The sequence below is a fragment of the Hippoglossus hippoglossus genome, chromosome 1, assembly GCF_009819705.1.
Source record: "Hippoglossus hippoglossus isolate fHipHip1 chromosome 1, fHipHip1.pri, whole genome shotgun sequence".
NCBI classification, from domain to species: domain Eukaryota; kingdom Metazoa; phylum Chordata; class Actinopteri; order Pleuronectiformes; family Pleuronectidae; genus Hippoglossus; species Hippoglossus hippoglossus.
The window spans coordinates 3,461,776-3,482,182 of record NC_047151.1 but is presented as its reverse complement, the minus strand read 5'-3'; the positions used below and the strand labels follow the sequence as shown (position 1 = coordinate 3,482,182).

The 20,407-nt window shown below is 41.5% G+C and overlaps 1 protein-coding gene across 2 annotated transcripts; it reads left to right on the top strand.

The window, feature by feature from the left end:
- Nucleotides 1–8,202: 8,202 nt before the first annotated feature.
- On the top strand, nt 8,203–19,809 carry scrn2 (secernin 2). Of its 2 annotated transcripts, none has more exons than XM_034584856.1 (9): nt 8,203–8,572; nt 10,020–10,182; nt 10,997–11,178; nt 11,607–11,806; nt 12,965–13,180; nt 13,861–14,026; nt 15,278–15,458; nt 18,466–18,622; nt 19,433–19,809. In XM_034584856.1, the coding sequence occupies exons 2-8, from the start codon at nt 10,021–10,023 to the stop codon at nt 18,616–18,618; spliced, it is 1,260 nt and encodes a 419-aa protein (XP_034440747.1). In that variant the 5' UTR covers nt 8,203–8,572; nt 10,020; the 3' UTR covers nt 18,619–18,622; nt 19,433–19,809. The 2 variants fall into 2 exon arrangements, 1 of the variants encoding a protein (XP_034440747.1); XR_004613800.1 differs by having other exon boundaries at nt 8,507–8,572; nt 15,216–15,458.
- Nucleotides 19,810–20,407: the final 598 nt, after the last annotated feature.

The window sequence follows — 20,407 nt, the reverse complement described above, 5'->3', positions numbered from 1 at the left end:
TCTCCGTGCCTCATAACTCTTAGTATAATGTCTTTGTACACTTAGGGATCAGGCCGCTGAATTGAAGACCACACACCACGTCTAAATGGTGTTTACCGACGTCTTCAAATAGTCAAGCTTATTTCCTCATGAATACAATGCAGCACAATCAGAAAGAGACTGCTTCGTAACATTTAATTACGGCACAGTTTCAACCAGGGGCTTACAAATTCTCTTAATGATTTAAATGTGTTTAGATAGCTTGTTTGACAGTTTTTATTTCTGTCACTGCTAACATTTTTTTTGTGGAAGAGTTTTTGTTTTGTGTACATGCAAATGTTTTTGGTTCTTTAAAAACTTTCACAAGCAGGCTTTCCTACCGATATTTACTCTTGACATTGATTCAACCAAATCCCTGTGAATTTCAGTGAGGTCAAGTAAGTGATTGTTTTGTATGACTGCAGCACCTTTGACCTTTACTGTTTACACCTAATCTATCGACCTATTACAAATTAGTTTTCCATAGGTGTAGCTGATCAATTTTATATCATGATCATTCTCGAAGGGATTCATTATCAAGCAAATTGTCGAGATTGTTTTTACTCTTGGTATTAATCACGCTACATTCACAAACCAATAGAATGATTGCCTATTACGTGGCTTTGTTGATTGGACAAATGATATCACATGTCTCTATCAAAGGGTCTCTGTCATGTGTGACACACTTTTATATACAACAATTACATTCGACTATCTTAAAATGAAGCATCTGAGGAAACATGGTGAATAAGTCTTGAAAAAATACAATAAAGGAAGCAAACTTTGAAAAGAGGTGAACAAAATGGTCACCTTTACGAGGATATGGTCCTGTTCAAAGCTGTGGACAAACGATACTGAGATACTTTGAGATACTGATGCATGGTATGATCTGCCAGTGTCTGTAATGCAATACTGTGTTTTAAATAGGGCAGAGTCTAAACTGAACATTTGTAGTATTGTAGTAGTATGTAGTATTTTTTTTAAACAGTTTGAATGTGTGTATAGTATGTAATTAAGATACAGCATTATAGCACTGGAACAGGCCAAAAAGCTTGACTTATTTGGAAATAATTATCTAATGAATAGACTGAATCTCCACACAACTGAGCAAACACTATCAGTAGAGGGAGAACATATGAGTTGAAATACTCATTGAAATCTAAATTCAAGGGTAACATGATTTCAAGGCCAACCTACAAAAGGTAGGTTGATTTCACATCCAGTCTGCCCAGTCAGAGAAACAGGGAAGATGTTGTCATGTAAAACGTGGATGAGCTACAAAAGGTCAAGGAACATGAAGAACAGGCAGAGCAGCAACTCTGGTTTAAGCTTGTTTACCTTTCTTCATTCTCTCTCTTGGACTGAGGACGGACTACAAAATGGAGTGATTCACAAAGTGATGGGGTGGTCCACAGCTTGTTGGTTAGCATGCTAACTCCAGTATATATCTCTGCAAGCAATACATTGATGTCTTTAACGCAATGTCAAAACAACCATCCATCCATCCATCCTAATTTTGAAACAGTTATTGCTTTACATTCTGGTGACAGTTTTATCAATTTTTTTGAATGTTTTAAAGTTTAGTACTTACATATTGCCCCAATAAAGAAATACTATTGCCCCTATTAAATTTCCACCCAAGGATTAGATAATGGTTGACACTCTAGTCTTTAATATGATGCTAGTGCCAGCTACTGGTAGCTTAGCTTAGCAAAGACGGAATAGGGGGAAACAGCTAGCTCTGTCCAAAAGTAAACAAATCCACTGAGCATAACTTTCAAAGCTCATTAATTAAAACATATTTCTTTTCTTGAAATTATATGTAAACTGATTAAAAAAAAAATATATTTTATGGTATGGATATGGTTCTACAGGGGTTTGTATGAAACTGACCATGAAATAGTTCAGCACAGCTCGTTTCCTCATTGAAATAGCCACCTTATTTGAGTTAAATAAACAAGACATAACATATGAATGGGTGAGCTTTAGGGGTGCTAATGTGTCTTTGTGCTAAGCTAATCAGCTAATGATGGTGCTTTTATACTTAACTCTTAAACATGAGAGTGGTATTAAGATTCTCATGTCATGTTTGTGATGTAAGAACATGTCAATGGATCTGACCTTATATATCAGTGTAACTATTTGTCAGTGTCCTACACACCCCAAAGACATTGCATCACTGCTTGTTAGTATCTATTGTATATTTAATTACAGTTATTATTCAGGAACAAGTTTGTGGAGCTTTTGCTTTGGTTTCCCTAAAGGTTAAAATAGTTTACGTGAGAGATCAGTTTGAATTCTGGAGCCTTCAGTTTATGTGCTTGTGTGCGTGCGTGTGTGTATGTGTGTGTTTGTTTGTTTGTTTGTGTGTGTGTGTGTGTGTGTGTGTGTGTGTGTGTGTGTGTGTGTGTGTGTGTGTGTGTGTGTGTGTGTGTGTGTGTGTGTGTTTACAGCTTGGGACTTTCCTTTAAGGATATGTGTTTTGTACACAAGATTCCCATCACATGAAGTTGGTTCTGATTCTGATTCACTGGCCTGTGGCTGGTTTGACTTGCCTGTTGTCCCACGGGAACCACACTGGTGTCCCAGACAAATCCCCCTGCCAACACGCCAGCCTCCAGAGAACTAGGCCGGCTAAAGCCCTACTTCCCCTCCAGCAGCAGAAAAAAATCCAAGCAAAGTAAACAGTAAGCACCTAGTAGTCAACTTCCTTATCCTTGTTAATTATTCAAAATCCCAAAGGAGAGACCGGCCCACAGTTGTCTTCTGAGTCTTTTTTTTCTCATACAGGCACTCACTCAACATAACAGCCCCCCTCTCCTCCAGCCTCCCCTTTCAACTTCAAACCCAGTCATTTCTGCAAGCAGCGCTTTGATTGTACCGAACACCTGTATTTTTCGAGGAGAGACTTCCTTGTGAGCCCCCGCCTCCCATCTTTGATTGTTAAACAGCAGTGGCGCCGTCATTACTGTCTGAGCGACTGATGCCGCCCAGCTTCCCCTCCCATCTTCCACCTCTGCCTTTTAACCGGAACTTTAATTGCTCAGAGAAAATTTGGATTGCTTTATTTTATCTAATTTTCAAAAACCCCTTTTTGTGTGTGTGTGTGTGTGTGAAGGGTTGTAAAACTTTAAATGTGCCTAGGTGGATTCATCAGATGAGGCAGAGATGATCACAGATTTCCTAACAGCTATAAACTGAGCCTCAACCCAGAAAAGTCCTCAGGTTTGTTTTAAGAAGTGGGAACTTTTTTAATGTTCAACATAAAGTTGGTTTTAACCAGATGGACACAGACACCCAACATGTTTTCTATTTCACCAGTAATCCTCCTGGAAGACAGACAGACAGACAGACAGAGACTTACACACACACACACCTTTGCGGCAGTAATACTATGCTTTATTAGACAGCCTCTCCTGCCATCCTGTCTCCCCCCTCAGATTAATATCCCCTGGGCTTCTCACCAGCTGTTTCCGTCCCTTAACACCCCTCATCTTCCTCCGGCCAGCCCTCCACTTCACATGGCAGGGCTTACAAACTGGGCCACAGCGCCTGAGTGGCTTTAGGAGAGGCTCTTGGCTTAGTGTGTGTGTGTGTGAGAGAGCTGAATGGCAGATGTCTGGTCCACAAATCTTGAACTATTTCATGATGCTGAGTCACCGTGTTGATAAGTTGATGAAATATTTGAACTTGGGTGGTTTACAATACCTTATTTGAAGAAAAACGAAACCAGACATATTGTACATACTTTTATACTCAGGATTAGATTTTTTTAAAATATTTTTTGGCTAATGCTGCTGTCATTTCAGCTACCCTGTTACTGATGTTGAATATCAAACAAAGTTCTTTTAGGAGAAGAATCTGTCAATCAGATTTTTCATCACTTTAACGTTCAGTGCAACGGTTTCTAATGCATATTATTGTTTTTCACTGTGTTCAGTTTCACTCTGAGCTTGTTTCTCTGCTTGTGAATGTGAATGTGTTTGTGTGTGCGTACTGTATATGTGTGCAAGGTCTCTCTTGGGTGTGTCAGCCTTTGGCTCAGGTGGGTGTTTACTTCTCTAGGTGTTTTTACTGTTTGTGTGTAAGGGCAGACAGGATGTGCGATGCTTGTCAGCACACTCCAGGAGATGAAAGGACGGAGAGGGTGTGGAAGTAGCCAAGTGCTGTTCAGGTAACAGGTTGTCTTCTCAGAAATCTCTCAAGAATTTAGTTGTGTTACCATCAGGAGACCTTGTGAGCCACGAGGGAACAGCATTCACCACCAGGCCGCTTCAAAACATAACTCAGCACCTTCCACAAATCTGGACATAAGTGAGCACTGATAGGGTCCAGGTGCTCAATCTCAAAACACAGCCATTAGTCAAACTTTCGGAGCAGCTAGGTTGGTGCTCCTTGTTTCCTGTGTGCTCAGATGTGCGTGTGACCTGTTATTAGACTACCTACATTTAATTTATTGCATCACCAAAACTTTACAAAGACAACATGAGTCAGTTTTAAGAATGGGGCCTACTGACATGCATAATAATGAGCAATAGTTGTTGACACGACAGCACTGGTTTGGAGGACGGAAATTACTTACTTAGAATGTTGTCACTCACTGCGATGCAGCTGGGCAGGTTTTAGAACCTACGTCGACCATATCCATGACAATCTATTCATATCACAGGCAAGTTATTAGTTTCACTCCATTATGTTAATTTACTGCTCTGTCTATGCAATGTTTTGTGTAAAAAAAATGTTGACCCCAAAAGAAGACAAAATATTTTCTTTTGGAGTCGAAATATGCATTTATCAGGAGTTGTGTTCAAAAGTCCACCAGCTGGTTTGCTAAATTTGACTTTTACTGCTGGGTGGGTACGATGTGTTCTTGGAAAACAGCTGCATGGTGCTTCCTGTCACTTCTTGGCAATGTCTTTCACATGTACGTATTTGATCCATTGTTGATATAAAAATTACCGGTGTGTCAACTTTTCAGTTTCTTGTCACTGTTCGAAGCTTTGATTTGCTCAAATGGGCAAACAACCAGCAGTGGGTTCTAGAGTCCTTGAACCATTTATTTTTGTATTATTATAAAGGAACCACAGTACTATAAAGTTGATACATGAGTGGGCAATAATAATAATAATAAGAAGAAGAAGAAGAAGAAGAAGAAGAAGAAGAAGAAGAATAGTTATAATTTGGGGGGAGTTGACCCCTCCCTCCCCATTTTTCCCTTTTTAAATACTGCCCTCGTCTAAAAGTGGCTGAGAGTCCCTTCGATTCAGCTGCCCCAACACCCTGCAGCTGACAGTTGGAGGGTGAGCCCCCTCATCTTTTAAGAAATGAAATCTACAGCAATATGACCACAGACCTGACTGAGCTGTTTTCAGATGTATTTTCTACTGAAGAAATCGTTCAGATTAAAACTGTTATTTTCCAGATTAACTTCTGGAAATGACATATTAACCCACTACAAATACTATTTTCGATGCTGTGAGCACTACAAAAAAAAAGATTAATTCCCACTGTTGCTCAAGGCAGAAAACTGAGAGACAGATATCTCAAATCCTGGACAAATAAAGCCAAACCTATCAGCATGGCTACCCCACCAGAGTTGATTTAGGAATATTTTGATATTTATTGCTATCTGGTTAAATCAACCATTTCAAATGTTGGATTTTTGTGGACACAAAGAGCAGGTGGAAGGTGTTGGGAAGTTGGTGTCTGTCTGGAAGGACTGAGCCCACAGACAGGACATTTCAGCGACATAATTCAGTGAAAGACCAGTAATGGGAGACACCCACTCGATAAACCCACTGACAAACAAGAATTCACCCAACTTTAATTACACTGATTAGCCAACATGTGATCCAGAGTGCTGGCAAAATGCAGTGGTGTGCAGTGTGGTTTTCACTGTGCCATAAACTGTGTCCCTCTCAGACTACAAAATAATGAACACCTCTTAAAAACATATTTCTTTGCTGCTTTTACATTTTTGTCTTTGAGATCAATGAACAGCAGAGACACAGACATTCTGATTCATAAGCGATGTCTCAATTCTTGGTTTCATCCTTTGGAGGCCGCATTTGAAGGTCGATTGCGTCACAGCGGTGTGACGAGACTGTCCCATTTCGAAGGCTCCTGCAATTGCAGTCAACAAATGCGTCCTTCCGTCCCCAAGCAATAAGCAAGATCCAACCGTTGGATACTTTTCGGGCCAACATATCCGCACTGGTGACGAATCTAACAAGCTAGCTATCTTGGCGGCAGAGCTGCAATTAGTGCAGCTGCTCAAAACAGCTAATGATGCAATGGTAAGCGCAGGACAAGCCTATGAGGCAATTACAAAATCCTTCATTGACCGGACCATCTCCTTTTGGTTTGGCCTCCACAGTTTTGGCCTTTTTTTGGCCTTTGTGGACCACGTAGGCCGTGTCCTTTGAAGGAGACGGCTCCTAAATTGTTATTCCCTGCTAAACCCTGATGACATGCATGAGCAGGGTTACTTATAAAACTTATGAAAGCTCCTTCCAAAGCAACACAACACATGCTAGTACAGTTTTACAGTCGTACATTACTAGTAAACTGAATTTAAAAAAGGTTTTAACTCTGGCAATTGAACATGTAAACTTGTTTACTTAAATGAATCCCAGGTAAGAGGTTTGTCCCACACATTCAAAGCAACATTATGGACACTGGCTTGTAATAGGGAGAAAGTAGCCTCTTTCATTCATTTTCATGTTTATGCATTTTATGCTCATTTTAAGTGAGCATTGGTGAGATCTCTCTCTCATGATAATACCGATACCAAATGACAGTCAGTGTCTTAGACTGCCAGAATACTGCCTTCTGATTTCCAGAATAAAGCCAAACGCATTTCTAACATCCCAACCCTACTTTGTAATGTGCCTTGAGACTTGAGTTATTATTGGGTGCTAAACACATACTGAACTGAAACTGAATTGATTTTTATCACTTAAACATACTTAGAAATAATTAAAAACAACATTCATCTCCTTAATTCCAAACACAGTTTGACATGTTTGTTACAGTGACAGCACCTCTAGTTCAGGAAGCTGGGGATCAAGAGGAATATCCACCATTCTGCTGTTTCATTCAGTGAGTGAGAGACTCCATGGTCGGAGCTCCATTCAAACCATAGTTATACTTTCATTTCTGAACATGAAATCTGTTTGAATGTTTGGACTCTGAGCTTACTAGAATTACTGATTAATGAAGTGACCACCCGAGGCTTCAGAGGCCACTGAGCAAAAAGTGCTGATTTAAGTAACACAGACATGAACTCATGAGTTCAAGTGAAGCTGAGGTCCAGCAAAAATGGTGAAACAAATATTTTGCATTTAGTTATTACCTCTGCCAAGGTGGTTATGTTTTTGCCTCTGTCAATTTATTGGTTGGCTGGTTGGTTTGTTTGTTTGTCAGCAGGATTATGCAAAATCTACAGAACGGTTTCCCACTAAACTCGGTGGAAGCATGGGACACGGGCCAAGAAAAAACTTTTTTTGTGCAGATCCAGGGACAGATCCAGGATTTTTTCCCATCACATTCTTTAACATGCATGGTACTTGTTGAGAAAAATTAGGGATATTTAGGGAACTTATATTTAGACTGTGTGCAATTTGGTGCAGCTTGATTGACTTTAAAGGGATGGTTCACCACAAAATGAAAATTGCTTCATTATTTACTCAGCACTATGCCAATGGAGGGGTGGATGAAGTGTTTGAGTCCACAAACACAACAGCTCAGCAGCCAAATCCAATACAATTGAAGTATTGGTCCGCTGTGATCTACGCGCGAACACGGCTCCAGAGAAGGATACCAGGGGACATTTAGGCTAAAACACGGTGTAAAAGACGCTGTTTCAAGTCAAATTTGAATGCCGGGGCTTACGGACACTTGGATGACACCACACGAGCACTATGGAGGCATGCTGGGTTATTTCAGTTTTTTTGTAAACGTTTGATGAAGTGGTCACCATTTACTTCTATTGTATTGGATTTGGCTGCAACACTGTTTACCCCTGAAACTCCAAAAGTGCTTTGTGGACTCAAACACTTCACCAACCCCTCCATCAGCATTGTGGTGAGTAGATAATAAATACATTTTCATTTTTGGTGAACTATCCCTTTATGGGGACTGTTGGGTGATATGAGCTCCGCTGAGTGCCGTTCTAGTTCCTACATGCAGAAAGGGGAACTCTGCTGAGGGCAGACATAATGACTTTAAATTGCGCAGGATTATAAAAACTTCCCGGGTGTAGCAGAGAGTCCCTTGAACTTGGGTGCAGTGCTAAGCCTGATAATCAGCTATTGAGTGGTGTTGCTGTCCTGACCGACACACAGACTCATGATGAGGAGCTACCTCATGGCTCGGCTGCGCTGTGGCTTTCCTCCCAGGTGTGGGGTGGACGCAGTGAGACGGTGAGCTGTGCTTGTGGCCAGACGAGACGAGACCTTTAAGTACAGACCTTTGGATCTCTCCGTCACGTGACTCTATCTCCAACCTGCCTGCTCCCCGCCGGCCGTCCGCTCCCACCACTGACAATAAGAAGGTAAACATTTTCTACAGCAACACACGCGCACGCACACACACACACACACACACACACACACACTAGCTGTAGATGACACACTAATATCCCGCAACTTCACCCCGTCGCCCAGTCCCCGGTGAAAGGCGACATGACGCGCGGGGAAAGAGGCGTCGCTGCTCCGGGCAGAGACGGGCGGTGACAGCGGGGATCACACCGCTCACCCGGGCCTCGTCTCCGGCATGAGCCTTCTCACGCCGAGCTCCACCACGGGAACCATCTCTGTATAGGCGCACAGACGAGGGCGACATTATTTCCGGGCTGAAAGCGATTTTGTGGTCGCAAAACGCGAGACGAGAGCGTTAAAGGAGCAACGTGGCGGTGGGATTTGTGGAGATTACAGTGGGTGAAGCGCTGCCTCCTAATCCCAGTGTGGAAGGGATGGCTGCAGCTGACTCTCTGCTAAGAGCCGGGTGGGGAATGGAAGGAGACTCTTCCTCTTCACTCCACACATGCACATTGTGGTCTGAAAGGGTGGAGGCTCACACACTGGATGTCAAACACACTGTCAGACAGATTAGTTGGAAGTCAGAGGCCTAATATGAGCTAGTTAGTTGGTTGAATTAGTGCTTATTTTACGTCCCATTAGTTTTAACTAGAGCTTTTTATAAACAGTCTAAGGTGCATATTGAAGTTAGAGAACTTTGTGTTCATTCTACCTGGTTTATCTGCAGTGAAGATTTTATTTAGAAAAAATAATGAAACTGAATTTGCCTTATAACTGTTCACATGTGTGGCTTGTACATGAGTTCGGATGAATAACTTAACTGGTGTTATTTTGTCATACATTGTATGTCGACTATTTTAGAGGTCTGTATCCAAGTGCACAACTTTTCAAAATAAAAGCTCTTTAATTCAGCTCGATATAAAGCATGGCAGCAACTAAACTAACGTGATATTACTTCATAGACCAATTTCCAAAGAGGAAATTGTCATGTGTCATGACAGAGATCAGCATCCGTCTCACCCGAAATTGTCTGCGTCAAACTGATATGGTGAAATAAAAATATTCCAAATATATGAAATTATATTGTGGTGATTTTGACCTGTGGTGTCACCAAGTTGTGTACCACTGCTGTAGTTTATCTGAGGATAAAGAAAAACACATGTTTAACTATGTCCACTGACATACGGCTCACTGCCCCGACCCCACATATTAATATTAAAAGGATCAGATGTCTGAATCGTACTAAATTTGACACTGATCTTCCCTGGGCTATTATAAATACACATGCCTAGTGTGAAGCTGATAAGTGGAAGGGTTCGTAACATGCATTCCATATACAGACAGATAGAAAGACAAACAGACATTTGTGGAATTAGTAGGTAGATTCCTGTCCCCAGAGCCAGTGAGACCTCTGAGTGTTCACCCACTTAACTTGTATCTTTTACTGTTTCTCTGTTGCAGGATGGCAGAGGCTCCCATGTCATGTGATTGTTTTGTTTCCTTGCCCCCTGGTTCTCTGGATGACCATGTGGTTTTTGGGAAGAACTCGGACCGTCCTCGAGATGAGGTGCAGGAGGTGGCCCACTACCCTGCAACATCTCACCCTCCAGGCTCCATGCTGGAGGTAAACGACCCTGGACCGCCACTGACTGTCCCGCAACACCACCACTGCTGCCTCTGCGGCTCATGCATAATTTCCCCTGACACCTACACTGCAAACTTCAAATGATTTAAGACATAAAAAGATTTTAATTATATATCAGCTGAGAGCATTAATGCATCGGTATTCAAAATGTCTGAGACTAGTTGAAAGCGGAACATCATGTAGAAATATCCTGTTTAAGTAACTTAAATCACTGATGAAATTTGTTCTTATTTTCTGCCTCTGTCTTCTAAATGAGTCTTTTAGCTCAGTAGAACTAATGAGATCAGAGTCACTGAGCTTCACATAATCTGGGAAAGTTATACAGTTTGTCACCCAGTGCTGGTATGCCCCCTTTTTCCCAGTTAAAAAGGTTTTTGGGTTTATCCTCACTCTAGTTGAGGGTTAAGGGCAGAGGATGTCACGCCTTGCTAAGCGCTGTGAGGCAAATTATGATTTGTGAATATAGGCTATACAAATACAATTATAATAGATTGATTGTTATTTTACACACTGTACACAGTCGCCTACCTGCAACTCTTTAAATATTTGTACTTAAATACAATTATTTTCCTTCCTCTGCTTTGTTTTCTGAACGTAACTAATGAATACTCTTCTCTACACATAGTTGTGTTAAAATGCATTTGATTTTATCAGCCATGCCCTACCTTGCCTGCTGCAGGTCGTGCACATGACTCTGAAACCATCTGTGAACTCTAATATGACTTTAGTATAATGAAAAGCATTCTTCTCTCAGTCCCCCTGTATCTGATGTTTGTTTGTTTTTTACCTGCAGTGCACATACATCCAGATCCCTCAGGTAGAGCAGACTCACGCTGTCGTCCTTAGTAAACCTGCTTGGATGTGGGGCGCAGAAATGGGAGCCAATGACCAGGGAGTCTGTATTGGGAATGAGGCAGTCTGGACCCGAGAGCCCATCTCCCCCGGAGAGGCCCTGCTGGGTATGGACCTGGTCCGGTGAGCACCAGACATCTTTTACTATTGTAGTTATTCAAAAAACGATATATGGCTCATAAGCAGCTTCAATTTTAGCAATAAAGAAAAATACAGTTTGGATGATGTAAATTCAGGGGAAGTATGAATTTGAGCTTTTAACAAAAGGGTGTGTGAATTGTCACAAGCATGTTATGACAGGTAGTGAGTACTGGAACTGTAGCACTTATCTCTTCATCTCTGTGTATAAAACTAATCATCCAGTGTAAACAATGTGTAAACATCGCCAAGCAACTCAACCGATCTCTTGTTTCTATCTAATACATAAAAAACATTAAAATATTTTGCCGTTAGTACGTTTTTAACCTTTGTAACAACATAACTGATGATTCACAAAGAGGAATCCCTAGTGTTACATCTTGAAGTACCCCGGCATGACTTTTGATTATCAGACTGGGGCTGGAGCGTGGTGACAGTGCCTGGGCAGCGCTGACCGTCATCACAGGCCTACTGGAGCAGCATGGCCAGGGGGGACAGTGCAGGGAGGATCCTCAACCCTTCTGCTACCACAACACCTTCCTTCTGGTGGACCGCAACGAGGCCTGGGTCTTAGAAACTGCTGGGAAGCTGTGGGTGGCACAGAAGGTCCGAGGTGAGGATGGAGGGTACCTGTGTAATCTAGACAACACATTTTTGTATATGTGCTGATCTGTTTATTTACTTGTATAGTACTGAGAGCAGAACCAAAATATCTTTACAGTTTAAAAACCTTTAGCCTGTTGTTTAATACATGGCTTGTAAAAACCTCAGATATGTTGCCTCCTCACACTGAACACATTTGAGCGTTCTGTTTTTGTGTGTGTTTATGTGCGTCATCAAAAGAAATATTTTGTTTGTGCAGATTAGAGATCAGTTGTTACTTGTTAACGGATTGTGTGTGCGTGTGTGAACATGTGTCTTAAGTAATTTCTGCAGGTAAAACATCTAAGAGGTTGAGGTTAATGGTAAATAATGAGGTCTAATCTAAACACAGTATCTAGCTGGGCTGTGTGTTGTTTGATGTTTATACTGTGTGTGCAGCATCATCTCCTGCTGTTGAGTCAACTTTAGTTATAAAGCTCAGGTTCACACAATTGTCTGAAAGGGCTTTATGAACCTTTACAGCACATGACAGCTTTTTCCCATTTTCTAAATGATCAACATTTTATGAAAACCTGCAAAACCACATACTACAAAGAAGCAAGGACAAAAGATAACAGAAGATTATACAAAAAGAGCTGAAACACTGACTGACAGCTCAAGGGTAACAAACATCTTCAGATTGACTTTGAATGGGGTGATTTATTATTGTCACAAGACAAGACTCACTGTCAGTTGTTGAAAATAGTTCTCAGTAAATTTGCTATTTACAAATCTTTGACACACATTTTCTAAAAACTACAGTTCCCACTTTTAGAGTCTTGTAGGGTCTACGTGGGAGGAAGCCAGAGAACCAGGACAAAACCCACACAAACAAGGGTAGAACATGCAAACTCCACAATTAGAGACTCCAGCCAAATTGGGATTCAAGGCGGGACCCTTGTAGATCTTCCTGAGGTTTTAATATTTTCATTATAGAATTTTTGGGGAAGTCTAAGGACACAGGGTGACGTATACTGTGCCGACCGTTCAGCCCCTTGAGGTTAATTTGTGATGTATGATAAATTGTTATTCAGTTAATGTTGACTTGAGACTTGTACCTGCTTTACAAAACCAAAGTTGGGTTGTGACAAAGCGTCATCACTTACTAACAGCCCCCTGCTCCTTTCAGAGGGTGTCAAGAACATCTCCAACCAGCTGACCATTGGGGATGAGATCAATGCAGAGCATCCAGAGCTGCGGAGCATGGCGCAAGCTCAGGGCTGGTGGGACGGCGAGAGGGAGTTCAACTTCTCTCAGGTGTTCAACCCTGAGAACCCACCTGCTCGGATGGAGCTGGCCAAACAGCGTTATAAGGGAGGCACAGAGCTGCTCCAGCAGCATGATGGTGAGAGTGGTCCACTACTACGGAAATCCCAGGATGTCCAAAGGCATTCTAGGCAATGTTTTTGGGTTGTCTGTCCTTCTGTACGTACGTCTGGTTACGGTGGACTCATGAAGTATGTTTATGTTTTTCTTGAACATAATATCTTAAGATCTGCTTGAGGGAATGTCAAGTGTGGTACAAACTTTCACTTGGACTCAAAGATGTAATGATTCGATTTTGGTGCCTGGAGGTCAAAGGCCAAGGTCAGAGTGACCTCACGTTCCTGTGAATGTGATATATTAGGACTGCCCTTAGGGAATTTCATTGCATCTGGCACAATTCAATTTGACTCATGGAACTGATTAGAATTTGGTGGTAAAAGGTCAAGGTCATGGTTGCCTCAAAAAACATGTTTTTAGCCTCTTGAGTGTGATATCTTAAGACTGCCCGAGGGAATTTCTTTTGATCAGTTGTCACTTGGACTCAAAGATGAAGTGATTACATTTCAGTGGTCAAAGGTCACAGTGACCTTATATGAATCTTTAATACACTGTGTTACGGTGACTGTAAACGGTCAGTGCGGCTTATTATTTGCATGACTTCCACTTCCACTGTCATAATCAGAAAACGTTGTAAATTTGATGTTTCAGACTTTTAATTGAAATGTTAAGTTATCCACTCTGTGTCATTTCTGGTGTCAGGCTCAGTGACAGCAGAGGTGATGATGTCCATTCTGAGGGACAAGCCCAGTGGCATCTGCATGGACTCTGGAGGTTTCTGCACCACAGGCAGCATGGTGTCTGTTCTGCCCAGAGACTCCAGCCTACCCTGCATCCACTTCTTCACTGCCACCCCAGACCCCTCCAGGTTTGTCACTGACTAACCTAAGAATTCCTCTAGACCGTAAAAAAAACTATAATGACCTGCATCACAATTTATTTTTATTCACACATTGTACTTTATCTGGAAAATCACACTATAACTGGACGAGGCCTCCTTTTACTCTCAAATAAGCCTCAGTTCTTCATTGCATGGAAAGATGTTGGAAACATTCCTCCTGTGACATTCTGGTCATTGTTGACGTGACTGCGTGACAGATTTTGTGCAGATTAGTCTGCTGCACATTTAAGCTGTCAACCTCCTGTTCTACCACCTCCCAAAGGTGTTCAGTTAGATCAGACCAGGTGACTAGAGGGGACACTGAAGTCACTGAACTAGTTTTCATGTTCATAAAACCAGCTAGAGGCACTTTGTGACATGATCATTTACTGTTATTAGGTTTACAAAGTGTGCCAAGTAAACATTCCTTGCACCATTATCCCACAACCACCACCCTAGACTGTTCAACACGGCAGATTGACATCATGGATCTTTACACTAAAATCCATTTTCCAGTTCTGGTCATTTCAGATCAAGGTGGGGCGTGTGGTTCATTTGGATGCTTTTCTATTATCCACAGTTGTACAGAGTGGTTGTCTGATTTAAATCAGCTCCAACAGGTCTGACCAGTCTCATCAACAGTGCGTTTCCGACTACTGAAGTGCCACTCGCTGTATGTTTTTTTGTGTTTTAAAACCATTCTAAATTTAGAGATTGTTGTGTGTGAAAATCTCAGGAGAGGTTTCAGAAATACTCAAACCAACCAACCAACCACCAACAATCATGTCAAGGGTGATAACTGAAGCCCCTCACCAAAAATTGGCCGATTTGATAATTCTATGAATAAGCAGTTGCTCCTATTTAAGTACTTAAGTGTTGTACCTTTGTGGCATCAGAAACAAAGCTGTTAGCTTGAGCAGAAATAGTTAATCAAATAGACAATGAAAGGTCGAGACAAAACTTTGATTAATGGCTTTTATAAAGATTGAATGGTTGTTGCAAAGATGTAAAACACATGTTAACAGAATACTGCAAAAACATTTATTTAAAACACATCAGAAATATCGTTTACGAATCATGATGTATCCATATGTTATGAAAGTGTTTAAAACCTAATATTCTTTCCCACTTCATCTCCGTTTTTCTCACATTCTGTCTTTTGGGTGGATTTTCTTAGTCTTTCGTTTCTCTCTTTCCTGTTCCTTTCCCTGTTAACCGACCCCACCTGCACCCTACTAGGTCTATATTCAAGCCTTTTATCTTCTCGGACTGTTCTGCTCCAGTGCCGAGGGTGGTCTCCCCACAGTTCGGCCCAGACGACCCTGTCAGGAAGCAGCCACGCTTTCAGAGCCAGGTAGACCGCAGACATGACCTGTACAAGGCTCACCAGGTGGCGCTCAACAACATGGAGACCAATCCGGTGGGTATGATTCACAATCTACTGTAGGTCAACGATTGTCCAGTGCAGACCCTCGGGAAGCTTGACAACCACATTCATTTCATATAAACTCAAAGCAGAATCTTTCTCTTACCGAGGAGTGGAACTTGTTCAGTTGTTGTTGATAGATTACAACAAAATGGCAGAGCACAGGAGGGCCACTCCCAGCAGTGGACAGGACCTCACAGTTAGAGCAGACAAGACACACAGCCTCATGAGTGTAGACTAAACATAAACACACTACAAGTACACATTCAAAACCAAAGAGCAGGGTTTAAATCACAACTACACTGCAACCAAACACCAACAGGAGAATACTGGCAAGTCAGTGCTTCACAACAGCTGACAATCCTGTTTTAGAATGACTTGTGTGTTTTGTCAGCTCAAGGCTGGACAAAGAGACCACACATGAGTTTTAACTAAAAATAAATTAATCTTAAATAATTGAAAAGGAAGTTTAAATGTAGAAATCAGACTACAACCAAAAAACAACAACAAATGCTGTGGAAATCATGCTGAAATCATGTGGGGGTGAAATTCTGACTGAATGCCACTAGCTGATAAACCCAGACCTGGGGCCTCATTTATAACTGTTGCATACGCATCTGTCAGACCCCATTTTGTGCGTACGCCACTTCTCACGCAAACGTTGGGATCTATAAAAACAAACTTGACAGTGTGCGCACTTGTATGCAAACTCAAACCCATGCGTACGAACATTTTGGAGTAAGGAAAGTGGCGAGGCAGATGTGAGGAGGTGAACTGAAGCCAGATTATTGATCCACTTCATAATCCACATTAAAAGACAACAGCGTTATTTGTGCTCGTGCAACATAACTGTTCCATAAGAACCTTCAATTGAAAAAGATATTAAACAACTTAGAGCAAAGTATGGTAGCATAGCATAAAAACGAAACAAATTAATAGTTTTTATAATATCTTCTATAAATGTGCCTGTTTCACCAAGTACAACTTAAGTTTTCATATTATTTGTGTGTGCGTGTGTGTAAAACCGCTGCAATGAACATGTTTGTGCTGACCAGGCGCATAGAGCACACAGAGCGGCTGGAGAACTCTTACAAGAAATGAATAAACTGTGTTCACCTTTAAACTTCAATTTCCAAATGATGTCCCAGAGTGGAGGTTAAGATCCCACTTATGTGTGAAGTAATCGGTCCAATTGCTGTAAACTTAAATACTGCGGTGACACTCGTGCGTAATGCTGTGTGATGGATGCACTGGCACTGATAGAGGAGTGCGCGTATAGAAGGATTTGTAGAAACGAGTGTTTAGCGACTATAATGATGACTGACTCATCAGCTGATACAGATTCCAGAGAGCTGTGATCTTGGTTCTTTGTTTTGAACTGAGTCCAGTATTTCACAGACCGATTCAACGGTACAAACACAAGTACTCACCACTCTGGGATAATTAGCTGAAAGGTCTGTGTGTGATACAGTTAACACTGCATAATTGTTACTGTTCTTCTTAAAGCCCCTTTCGGGAATAAAGTGTTTCTGTTAAATTTTATAGATTAAAAACATTGCAGCTGTCTTTGAATTTCATAATCCTGTACATTTGGTTGATTAAAATACGTACAGGACATAAAAAAGATCCTGTGTTATTTCAGGCACTGTCCTCTCTGTTGTATTCACTCTCACTCACTGCATTAACCACAACAGCACGTTACCACTCAGTGCATTTCCTTTTATGAATGACATCACTGATGTGGCCACCAAACAATCTGTCTTTCTTCACCTCCACCTCACTCACAAGCTCCTCGATGTCAGTGTTAAAAGGTTGAGCTATCCTCTCCTTGCTTGATGCCATGATTCTCCATAAAAACCGATTGGTCAGCAGGTTAATTTAATATTCATGAGGTGCTCTGCATTGACCATTTATGGTTGAATGTGGGTGTGTAGGGGGCGGACTTTGAGGCAGATCAACGTACGCACGTTTCCTGTTGGGTTGAAACATTGCCTTCAGGTGTGTGCGGGCATGGTTTTATAAATGGGAATGTTTTTTGCGTACGCCATTTTCCGCCTTCCCTTTATATATCACATTCCAAATTGAAACATGCGTACGTGAATCTGCCACAAAGTCCCCCCTCTACACGCGTACATTCAACCATAAATGGTCAATGCAAAGCACTGCATGAATATTAAATTAACCTGCTGACCAATGGGTTTCTCTGGTGAGTCACGGCATCAAGCAATGAGAAGAAGAAGCGAAACTCTCTGACCCCGACATTGAAATGTTTGTTAGTGAGGTGGAGGTGAAGAAAGACAGATTGTTTGGTGGCCACAGCAGTGATGTCACTAATACAGAAAATACACAGATACACTGCTGCTGTTGTGGATAATACAGTGAGTGAGAGTGAGTACGATAGAAAGAACGTTGCTTGAAATAAAAAAAAATCCAATTCAGAGGTGGAGGCAAAAAAAGAATCGCTTCACACTGTGGGATTGTGAGGTAACTTGTTGCATCGCCTGTACGTATTGTAATCATCCAAAATGGCAGGATTATTAAATTCAGAGACAGCTGTGATATATACAATTTTACAGAATTGTATTGTTATTTAATGATTAAAAGAGGCTCTACACAGAAAGGTAAATATTAAACAGTGTTAATCATACCACAAAGTGCACTAGCTATGAAAATACTACGGTCAGTGGATTACTATGTAGTTTATTTAGGGTACTGTATATAATCAAATTGTAACAAAACAAGTGGCTGCTGTTTAGAGCAGCCAGACTGTGTATTAACCCAGATTAGCTTGTAGAGGAAATGGAGGTGTGTGTATCATTACATCTACGTCCCTCACTACAGTCATCACGTTGAATTAGACTAAGGTTGGGTTCTTTTACATGTACATTGATATTACATTGAAATAATATTCCATACAAGGGCATTACCATAAATTGGTTTGAGCAAATACAAGTGTTACACAGTTTGACATCTCTGTGTCTGTCTTTTTCTCTCTGCACAGGACGAGGGCTCAGCTGTGTATGAGATTCTCAGGGACCTGGAGTCACAGTGTCTCAGTGAGATTTCAGCCATGCTCAGTGGAGACATACCAGCAGAAGAACTGGGGGACTTATTTTTCGATTGCGTGGACACAGAGATTAAGTTCTACCAGTGAGGAGGTAGGAGGCTTGGAGACTTGTACAGTGGGAACGTGGTTACAGTGATCACGTTTGTCTGGGCCAAATTGATCACTATAAGCCGTTGATTACTATAACCGAATTGCGTAGCTTCTGTATGATAGTCCCTGAGGGAAAGGTAACAGCTGTTTTTAAGATAGGGGCGATATATCACATTGCCAACTCGCACTCTCTCTCTCTGTCTTGTGCGGACTCGCAGAGACACACACACACACTGACACCAACTCAGCTGACGTCTCTGACCCGCCACAGTTTAAACGTTGATATGTTTGAAATGACGCCGCAATATCATCACCGATCACCACATAATGATTGATCCTTTTCTTAAATGAGTATAATATTTCTTCATAGCTGCGGGCATTCATTCATTAATTCAGCACGTCCTGATTCTAATATCTCTCTCTCTCTCTCTCTCTCTCTCTCTCTCTCTCTCTCTCTCTCTCTCTCTCTCTCTCTCTCTCGTGCGCTGACACAGACACAGGCATGCGTACACACAAACAGTGTCATCGGACACAAGTGTAAACTCAGACTAGGTAAAAACATTTAAAAATAGACAATTCATTCTAACCGTCTGCCAGTGTATTTCTGGCACAGTTGAAGATTTAAGCACATATAACAGACACAACATAGGTAGTCTTTGAGATCATTAGTGAGTAATTTGCTAATGTTTTAATTAAACTTCTCGATCTCCACATGCTGAGAGATAGATATCCCTGTGTGGAAGTGAGAGTGTCTCCAGTGAAGTGAAGTCAGCGTCTAACGTGTGCTGTGTCAACCTGTCCTCTCTTACAGTGCCCTCAGGTGGACATCTCGCACACTCGCTGAGGAGAAGGCCCTGGGATCGTCAAAAACTCTTGTGTTCCTTGTCTTCGATTGGCCTCAGCCTCACTCACACAACACACATGCCTGACACCATTCCATCATTAACACAGACTAAATGTCTCATGTGATTGGAGCATATTTATCAGCTGTATCACCCAGGGAGCAATGACTGCACCTCATTAGTGAGTATAATGATGTAGATTTCACAGGCGCATATGTAGAGCTGTGTGACGTTGTACACATACTGTAAGATTTAAGATTCTGTTTGTCGCTGCAGATGATGGGGCTGTCATTTGTTTAATGGCTTCCTGTTGGGAAAGATCTAATAAAAGAATGTGCATAGTCTGCTCTGAGTGTGTTGTGAGCTTTCTGACCACACTGGTGAAATGTGACTGTAGCTACTGGTTATTTTAGTTGTGCATCTGCATTAAGCTTTGGTAAACTTGTAAATTCATCTTTTTCTAACTGTGTTCTGTCTAGACTTCCCGATCAATGCCAGTGAAGTACAATCAAATCAATCAAACAAATTTTGTTTACAAATCACAATTTGCCTCATTGGGCATAAGAAGTGAAGAAGACAACCTGTAGTTGCCTTCAACTTTGTCTGATCGCTCTTTCAGTTTAGTAGGATACACTGCAGAGCTGTTTCCTCTTATATGATGTCATGCTTGTTAAATAAGGATTATTTCACTGTAGCATAGCACCATTGAAATGGTTGCTGGTTAACGTAGTATTTATGGGTCCCTTACTTACTGTTTCATACTTCAGTTGTTTTCAGAAAAGAATGTAAATGCAGACAACAGAGAGTAACTGACTGTGAGTGTAGTTAAGTCACAGATGGTGGTTAAGAAGAAAACTCTATCTCTACACTTACTTGTGGTTGTTCATTTTAAACATCAATATAGCTGATCACACAGCCCAGCTGTTATCTCTGACCCGGGTTTA

Coding starts and splice junctions, on each gene's coding strand:
- scrn2 (XM_034584856.1), top strand. CDS start 10,021: ATGGCAGAGGCTCCCATGTCATGTGATTGTTTTGTTTCCTTGCCCCCT. Junction 10,183..10,996: donor CTCCAGGCTCCATGCTGGAG/GTAAACGACCCT, acceptor TTTTACCTGCAG/TGCACATACATCCAGATCCC. Junction 15,459..18,465: donor ACAACATGGAGACCAATCCG/GTGGGTATGATT, acceptor CTCTCTGCACAG/GACGAGGGCTCAGCTGTGTA.